Source organism: Anneissia japonica, unplaced genomic scaffold, assembly GCF_011630105.1.
Source record: "Anneissia japonica isolate Jap-2015-1 unplaced genomic scaffold, ASM1163010v1 scaffold3459_len64114_cov179, whole genome shotgun sequence".
In the NCBI taxonomy this organism is placed as follows: Eukaryota; Metazoa; Echinodermata; class Crinoidea; order Comatulida; family Comatulidae; genus Anneissia; species Anneissia japonica.
The window spans coordinates 41,580-51,532 of NW_022750762.1; the positions used below are offsets into that span (position 1 = coordinate 41,580).

At 30.6% G+C, this 9,953-nt stretch overlaps 1 protein-coding gene and 1 long non-coding RNA gene across 2 annotated transcripts in view; both read right to left on the reverse strand.

Annotated features, from left to right (window-relative positions):
- LOC117121521 overlaps positions 1–6,374 on the reverse strand; it is a gene marked incomplete at its 3' end in the record, with an annotated part of 46,621 nt that extends 40,247 nt beyond the window's left edge. The window contains exons 1-9 of the mRNA XM_033266747.1: positions 6,332–6,374; positions 4,802–4,921; positions 3,570–3,692; positions 3,029–3,205; positions 2,186–2,356; positions 1,976–2,098; positions 908–1,036; positions 519–661; positions 47–212 (exon numbers count right to left, since the gene is read on the reverse strand). Of these exons, the coding sequence (XP_033122638.1) occupies positions 47–212; positions 519–661; positions 908–1,036; positions 1,976–2,098; positions 2,186–2,356; positions 3,029–3,205; positions 3,570–3,692; positions 4,802–4,883 (1,114 nt within the window). The remainder of the gene's footprint in view (positions 1–46; positions 213–518; positions 662–907; positions 1,037–1,975; positions 2,099–2,185; positions 2,357–3,028; positions 3,206–3,569; positions 3,693–4,801; positions 4,922–6,331) is intronic.
- Positions 6,375–8,170: 1,796 nt separating this feature from the next.
- LOC117121522 lies at positions 8,171–9,353 on the reverse strand. The gene is made up of 5 exons (XR_004447576.1): positions 9,308–9,353; positions 8,761–8,805; positions 8,599–8,643; positions 8,328–8,372; positions 8,171–8,215 (listed from the first exon to the last, which is right to left on the reverse strand). It is a non-coding gene; the product is annotated as an uncharacterized LOC117121522 (long non-coding RNA).
- Between the last annotated feature and the right edge of the window lie 600 nt (positions 9,354–9,953).

The following is a 9,953-nucleotide window of genomic DNA, read 5'->3' on the forward strand; positions in this document are numbered from 1 at the left end:
AAATTATATTTAACAGATATTATGGCAAGATGTGTATAAGAGACAGGATAAAACACATCTCCTCCATCCTCTAAGGACATGTCAGCATCAGCCCAGAAAGGTGCAATTATCTGTTCAGGAGTGTTTGGCTGGAAGCCGCCAATTATAGGATGAGGAAAGGCGAACTTGTCGTCATTGACTCTTGACAGTACTACAACTCCATTATCTGTAAACTAGTTAAACAAATTGTTTCCTAATTACTAATCGGTTCGTTTTCTATTTATTTCTATCCTGGTGGTCTATTAAAACACTTAATATCAAATATAACGTTGACGTCGAACGATATGAGTAGGACCGGAACCATAAGAACTTTTTTTCGGTTCCCTTCTTTAAGATGTACATATATTTTTCTACCAGAAAACTCGAGGGGCCAAAGTTTCTAGAAAATTCGGTAGTGCGCTTTAAGAATATTTTTTTTTCTAAAAAAGTTTATAAAATTATCATTTGTTAACATAACAGTAAGGCGATTACATACTTACATATATTCTATAATGGAATGTGCTTCCAAACGGAAAGCCGGTGAGTGGTTCGATGTTTGGTGAAATGACGTCACGACCAGAACCAACTTCCTGAATAAGACTATTGTCCCCTTGTTCGAGACCAAACGGCAATAACACGATTTCTAATAATTATTGAAATATTAAGAGAAAAGACTTTTATTTTTTAAGCTTACATTTTTTCTAAACTAATTTAGGAAAGTAATAAAAAGTCTATAACACACAAATAAATCACATTCAAAAGGCGTATTTAAAGTTTCTTTCACCATAATTGCACTTACGTGGTTTAAAGCATTCACATTATCAAATTTACATTATAAGTACTCTAACCACTCCAATATTAAGAATTAAATTAGGAAAGATAAACTTACCAACACATATCTGTCCATCTCCGCGATACCCTTCATTACAGGAACATGAGTATGAGCCTATTGTGTTTGTACATGACCCGGAAGGCAACAGAGCACATGTGTGCATATCACGTTCGCACTCGTCAATATCTGAAAAAAGATATTAATTTTGACGCTAGTTTAATTCAGGATATTTAAATAAACTTGGACGATTAAGATAGAAAAATGTCGCGCTAAGATATTCCCGACGAGGAGTGCGATATCTCCGACTGGGAAGGAGACTACCCGACGCAAGCATTTGGGCATGATCGGGAGTCGCTCAAAACTCTAGGAAGTGTAGAAATATGTAAAAATTATATTATTAATTATATATTTTTTCTTCTCCTTGACGAAGTTTGTTTTTCTCTTCTACGGTGGGCCTTCCCCCTCTCACTGGCACCACTCATGAATTTGGTGCTAGTCACTACGTTACGTGTACTTGGTACCATACATATCAGGTATGTGGTCAATCATTGGTCCTTGGGTTTTCGTTATGAAACAGAAGTCAATGTCACCAAGTGATGAAAAGTGTAATTTTTAGTAATAATTATTTTGAGTACATCCTTTTTGGTGACAGTGGCTTTGCCGCTTTTGTTATTCCTTAGCACTGATTTGGGCTTTTTTTTTTTGTTCTTGCAATTTGTTCTGTATTTTTGTTTTACTTCTTTTGTAATGTAATTTTGCATTTTCCTTATTAACAAAAAGAATATATATATATATATAAAAAAATCTGCCATTGTCAAACTTTTCTTTCCCATAGGTCAACCTTTTTTGCAGTTCATTGAAGAGTTTATATCCACGGTTCTCAACTTTGGGTCTACTGATCACTTGAGTCGGTAGGAGCCTTAAGGGGGTCAGTACATAATCAAGAGATCAGCAATAGAGGGTCAGTGAAGTGAATGGAATAAGTAACACAAGAAGGGGTCATTGGTGACTTTTCAACAAAGAGCCTTCAAAACTAAAAAACATCTTTGGCTCTACCATTATTTCTTATTTACTATAAGTATATCTACCATTTAGAATTATTAAGATATACCGAAAATTACAAACCTTCACACGAAGTCCCATTGCCTTCATATCCAGAGTTACATTTGCATGCATATGAGCCTATCATGTTAATACACATAGCATTGAAAGAACAATCGTCACTTTTTTCCATACATTCATTAATGTCTGAAATCAAATTAAAATAAATACTAGTTATTTGTCAAATATACTTTTTATCATTTAAGTTTGAATACATGTGTATTATCAAGTTACCTCTGCACGTGATTGTAGAAGCGTTGTACTGTCCATCCTCACATAACGCAGTAAGAGTACTAGTTGCATCTGGTCTGAATCCACCTTCACAACTGAAATTGATGCTTCCACCATGAACGGTTGACCCCGATACATACCCATGCAAAGGAGGAGTTGGCAAAATGCAGCTTTCTATGAACAAATAAATACAGGAAACAATAAATGTTGTATTCGATAAGTAAACCTATGAATATGCATTTCGTATTTAAATATAAGTATTGTAATAATAAAAAATATTAATAAATATTTAAAATAATAATAATAATAAATATATATATATAAATAAATAAATAAATAAATATATCTAGATGTGTATAAGAGACAGTATAATGTGTAGGAAAATGACTCAATTAGATCATCATCTTCTGGAGAGTCAGGTATTGCACACTTTCCTATTGCATATAAATTGAGAGATTTTAAGCTGTCTTTGTTATGATGATGAAATTAGAAAGAATATATAAAATTATTAAATAAAATAATAAAATATATAATAATAATTATTATATTAATAGAAATTATAATATAATAACATCGACGACGGTGACGACGGCGAAGATGACGACGGTGAAGGTGACGGCGGTTATTACGATGGTGACGTCGACGACGACAATAATAATAATAATAATAATAATAATAATAATAATATTAATAATATTAATTATATTACAATCATTAACAATGTACGGCATGCTCTCTGCATGCTTTCATACTCATCTATGAATATAGAGTTAACGTAGAACAGACAAATATAATATACTGTAGTTCGAAGGCGCGGCAACCACTGTATCAACCACCTCAACCTACCATGACAGGTCGGAATGTCCAAAAATGTTCCATTAATGCAGGTACTTGATTCGAATCCTTGCAAAGTGTATCCGTTGTCACAAACGAAGAAAACAGTCGTTCCGTTCCGATAGAATGTGTAGGCAAATGACTCAATTAGATCACCATTTTCTGGAGGGTCAGGTACTGGACACTTTCCTATCAAATATAAATTGAGGGATTTTAAACTCTCCTTGTTATGATGATGAAATTAGAAAGAAATTTGTATCACTTTCCTTTCAGAAAAATTCATCTACAATTGTTTACAATTGATTAATTTTATTAAGAAAAAATAAAGAATATTATTCCACTGATGAAGTTCGTTATCCATAATACAGTTATATTTATTGAATTATTTCTTTTGATCTAGCCGCATCAAGGAAAGAAAGATGAAAAGAAAAATATACACAAATATCCGATTCATTGATATTTTGCTTTAAAAAAAATTATATATAGAAGATGTACAACTCATATTAGTATTAATGCAATGTAAAAGTATACTAGAACAAATAATACAATTTACCTTCACAAAGTTCTGGAGATTCGTCATAGTTATCGAGACAATCATAGGGATATTCGTCGCATGTGTATTCATCATATATACATGAGCCAAATGGACATCCAAAGTATGTGGATGGGCACGTAACTGGAATAATATCAATTCGTATAAATTAAATACTTACACTTACAAAACCGGTGTGGTGGGTTCAAAAACAAGTTCTGAATTAGGCTATGCCTTAGCGAAGTTAGCCTTTAAACGTGGCTTAAAAAAAATGGGGCAAACTGCATGGAGCCTTGTGTTAAAATCCTCCACGCTGTAGCATACATTTCTTGTTTTACCCATTGGGAGTAAATGAACATAATTTGAAATCAAATAATGTATAAAATATATTACTGCATGTGGAATATTAGCTGAAATGCCTCATTTAACTTAAGTAAAACTGATCACTATCGAAACAGTATACAAGGCTTCAAAAATCTATATATACGTTATATGTAAATCAAAGGAAAAACGTAACGAAAAACGGGCACGTAACTGGAATAATATCAATTCGTATAAATTAAATACTTACACTTACAAAACCGGTGTGATGGGTTCAAAAACAAGTTCTGAATTAGGCTATGCCTTAGCGAAGTTAGCCTTTAAACGTGGCTTTAAAAAAAATGGGACAAAACTGCATGGAGCCTTGTGTTAAAATCCTCCACGCTGTAGCTTACATTTCTTGTTTTATCCATTGGGAGTAAATGAACATAATTTGAAATCAAATAATTTATAAAATATATTACTGCATGCTGAATATTAGCTGAAATGCCTCATTTAACTTAAGTAAAACTGATCACTATCGAAATAGTATAAAAGGCTTCAAAAATCTATAGATACGTTATATGTAAATCAAAGGAAAAACTAATTAATTGTTATTATGCTTCTTTTGGTTTATCATTATAATAATCACGGTTTTGAACAGTAGGTGTGATTTCGTCAAGCAAATATAAATAGCGTCTGGTTAATAACTACGGTAATCATTATTTTACCACATGTGTACATTTACAGTAATATTACTCACCATACATTTAAGCACCTTTAATTATGAGCTATGTTACGTTTATTATTCTCTTTTGGGTTATAATTATTAGTATAATTTACATACACTTCCTTAATCAGGTTATGTTTAGTACATATATTTCTTAGCACCTGTGTAGGGCTATAAGATATGTCTTGTACAACTGTTCAACCAATAAATGTAAATACATTACTGTTGCATGTTTCAGCAGATTCGTCATAGAGGTTCTCACAATCCGGGAATCCATCACACAGAAATAACTTATCGATACACATGTCTGATTCACCGCACTGAATTTCAAAATCAGAACAATCTGAAACAAATACCATCGAATATGTATGATACAGTATATTAATTTAGTTTATAGCATATATAATTCGCTTTGCAGCATGACTTGAATAAAACATGATTTTAGTTGATAGAAAATCCTTGTAAATTAGCAGACACGTCTTTACTGAATACCGTTTATTTTTGTTTTAGCAGTTTAAAGTTTATTTAGCCTAAATAATTGTCGCCTTACAAAATATGCAAGTACCGCCAAATAATTAAAGATTAAAATTGCTAGAGCCACACCGAGTGTTGGCCTATTACAGGGTAAAGTGTAAGCTTGCCACAGCAATTACATTAAACTTCACATACTGTAATCATTTTCGTAATACAAAATTTAGAAGTAATTAATCAACATATATACATATAATATAGAAGACATCAAGATAGGTAGAAGACAAAATAAAGCTGAAATGTTATCCTAATTTGCAAAGTAAATAAGGACATAATCACAATAATATATGATTCAAGTTTTTAAATTTGGCAACTGCAATAATGTCTATAAAGCATATTCAGTACTGATAAACTAACCTAAATACCATTGAGATTAACAATTACGCAGGAAATTACTATACAAGTATAAATCAAATATCAATAATAACAATTACAAAAATAAAATAAAACCAATTACCAAATAAAATATAGAAATATATACATTTTACACCCTACCGTTAAGAATTTACATAATTAATGTTTGAGGAGTTTTAAACAAGATTAACAGTTTATTAGTAAACTTATCATTACATTATTACTATAAGCAACGTTATAATAATAATAATAATAATAATAATAATAATAATAATAATAATAATTATTATTATTATCATTATATTTGTAGACACTATAATCAGCATCTTAATTTGTATATCAGTAAAAGCGTTATCATGCTCACCACCATCATCATCATCATCATCATCATCTTTTAAATCCTCATCAAATCATCAAAAGCAGTATCAACATCATCGTAAGCCCAGGGCCTCAATTCGAGGTTTTACGGTATATCTAATAATAATCATTGAGTATTAAAACATAATTTGAACACAATATTTACTAACACATCCCATCAAGTAAAAGCTTTTGTATCGGTAATTCGAAGTAGATAATATTATCAACAATTATATTGGCCTGCAGACACGAATATGTTCGTATTATTAAACAATTTGTACACATCATGGTGCATATCATTATCATATCTAATTATAATCCCAATTTTAATAATAATCATTGAGTATTAAATAATATGAACATAAATTTTAACACATCACATCAAAATACCATTTTTTTAACATCACCATTGTCTTTGTCGTCATCATCATTAACAACATCATCATTAATTTAATTCCTATTTATTGATAAACTTATAAAATACATAACTAATAATGAGCCAAGAACGTACCTGCAGTTGTCACTGATGTTGTCGGTGGTGGTGCTGTTGTTGTAGGTTCTGTTTATGTATAAAAATATTTGACGTTTACTTTTACTCATATAAACATTAAACTAATTAAATAAGTACAAATGGAAAAATATCGTTCACAATGAAAGTTAGAAAATAAAATATTTTTTCTTAGTTGGTATTGAAAACCTTTCAAATCACATCAACTAATAGTTGTCACCGATGCCATCGGTGCTGCCGCTGTGGAAGATTCTGTAGAGTTATACAATTTTAAAAATATCAGACACCACACATCATGTAAGCATATATATTTTAGGTTATAATAAGGATTAATTAAACAATTTTAAAAAGAAATATTTATTTTTTATGAGTCAAGTACCTACCTTCAGTTGTTACTGATGTTGACGGTTGTGCTGCTGTGGTAGGTTCTATAGAGTTATAAAATTAAACTATAACATAAAACACTAGTCGTGTAAGCATTAATATTTCAAATAATATTGATAAAAAATATATTTATTTTAAAAATATATATTTCTTTATGAGTCAAAAACCTACCTTCAGTTGTCACTGATGTTGTAGGTTGTGGTGGTGGTGCTGTAGTAGGTTCTGCAAAAATAATAACAAAATCCCAAAATATACATATTAATCACTACTCGTATAGGCATTTAAATTTCAGCTGATATTTATAATTAATCTTACAATTTCGGTATGAGTCAAAAACCTACCCTCAATTGTCACTGATGTTGTTGGTGTAACTGCTGTGGTAGGCTCTGTAAAGTTATACAATTTTAAAATATCATACACAACTTATCGTGTAAGCATTGATGTTTTATGTAACAATGACAAATATTACAAAAATATAAAAAGAAAATTGTAATTCTCTATGAGTGAAGTATCTACCCTCAGTTGTTACTGATGTTGTGGGTAGTCCTGCTGTAGGTTCTGTATAGGTTACAAAAGTTATTTATTGACTTATATTAACATTTTACAGTTATTAATTAAATAAATCAATTAAAGTAGAAATGGTAAAATATCTTTCAAAAATGAAATTAAAATATTTACTTTCAAGTTATTAATAACCTTTTAAAATAGATAAACTAATAATGAGTAAAGAACGTGCCTTCAGTTGTCACTGATGTTGTTAGTGGTGATGCTGTTGTTTTAGGTTCTGTATGATATGTATAAAATATGTGACTTTTGTACTCATATGCACATTAAATTGTTACTAATTAAATAATACATTTCAAATACAAATGGAAAAACATCGTTCACAATGAAAGCTAAAAAATTAAAATATTTATATCATTACTATTATAGATAACCTTTCAAATCACAAAAATTAATATTGAGTCAAGACCTTACCCTCAGTTGTCACTGATGTTGTAGGTGGTGCTGCTTTGGTAGGTTCAATAGTAATAAAAAAACAAATACTATATCATAATTAATAATCGTGTAAGCATTTCAGTTTAAGCTAATACGTACTGGTAATTTATATTAAAATATTTATTTCGGCATGAGTCAAAAACATACCCTCAGTTGTCACTGATGTCGTAGGTGGTGCCGCCGTGGTAGGTTCTGTACAAATAAAATAATAAACTATATCATGATCAAAACCTTTTACTATTATAGATAACCTTTCAAATCACAAAAATTAATATTGAGTCAAGACCTTACCCTCAGTTGTCACTGATGTTGTAGGTGGTGCTGCTTTGGTAGGTTCAATAGTAATAAAAAGACAAATACTACATCATAATTAATAATCGTGTAAGCATTTCAGTTTAAGCTAATACGTACTGGTAATTTATATTAAAATATTTATTTCGGCATGAGTCAAAAACATACCCTCAGTTGTCACTGATGTCGTAGGTGGTGCCGCCGTGGTAGGTTCTGTACAAATAAAATAATAAACTATATCATGATCAAAACTCTAAGCTATTAAATTTAAGCTAATGTTTATAGTTAATCATAAATATTTATTTTGGCATGAGTCAAAACCTACCCTCAGTTGTCACTGACGTTGTCGGTTGTGCCGCTGTGGTAGATTCTGTAGAGTATAAAATTAAAAGATAACCTTTAAAAATACATAAACTAATTATGAGTCAAAAACCCACCCTCAGTTGTAACTGATGTTGTAGGTGGTGATTCTGTGGTAGGTTCTATAGAAATAAAAAATTAAATTATATCGTAACCACTACTCTATGCATTTAAATTTCAGATAATATTGTTAATTAATCTTAAAATATTTAATTTGGTATGAGTCAAGAACCTACCTTCAGTTGTCACTAATGTTGTCGGCTGTACTGATGTGGTAGGTTCTGCAGAGTTATAAAATTAAACTATATCGTAAAACATTAGTTGTGCAAGCATTAATATTTCACCTAATAATGATAATCATTTTTGTTAAATTATGTTTTTATGAGTCAATAACCTACCTTCAGTTGTCACTAAGGTTGTAGGTGGTGCTGCTGTGGTAGGTTCTGTAGAAATAAAAAAAAATGCTATAGTATAATTACTACTCGTGTAAGCATTTCAATTTCAGCAAATACTGAAAAATTAATTTTAAAATATTTATTTCGGTATGAGTCAAAAACCTAACGTCTGTTGTCACTGATGTTGTCGGTTGTGCCGCTGTGGTAGATTCTGTAGAATTATAAAATTAAAAATATCATAAACCACCTATCATGAAGTAGAAATAGTAAATCATCGTTCAACAATGAAATTGAAAAATGAAATATTTTGCTCTTAGTCATTATTGATAACCTTTAAAAGGACATAAACAAATAATGAGTTAAAAACCTACCCTCAGTTGTCACTGACGTTGTAGGTTGTGCTGCTGTGGTAGGTTCTGTAAAGTTATAAAATTAAAAATATATAATTAAAACACTTATCATGTACAGTAAGCATATATATATTAGATAATAATGACGAATATTTAAGAAATAGAAAAATATTTTTTTTTTCTATGAGTCATGTACCTACCCTCAGTTGTCACTGATGTTGTCGGTTGTGCTGCTGTGGTAGATTCTGTAGAATTATGAAATTAAAAATATCATAAACCACTTATCATGTAAGCATATATATAGGCCTATATATATATATATCACCTTTATTCTTTTTTGATAAGACAGCCTATATTATATTGATTCATGATGTTTTCCTCATTCTCGCTGATGAAGGCCACAGGAGTGGCAGAAATATCCGAGTTTATAATAAATCAGTGTTCTTAAAGTCTACTACTGAAGCTGTCTCTTATACACATCTAGATGTGTATAAGAGACAGGATAAAGGAGGAGCCACGACCATCATGAGCCAAACCAGTTATATCGAAGAAGCCAATGAACAATTATCGAACACTACATTTTATAAGAAATTAGATAAGGACCATACTGTTGATTTTAAACGTGAACTTTTGAACATGACAATAGGGTTATCTATTCATACAGTGACAATGTTAAAAAGTTGAGTCAAAATGTAATTTTTTTTTTTGTTAGGCAAAGTGAGATAGCCTGAAACAAACACTATTCCATTGAAAGTTTGAAGTTTTTCGGAAAAGTACTCCAAATATGGCGGAAAGTCAAAAATTTTCACTATGTGCTCAACTTTGCGAGATAAGCACTTTTGTGCA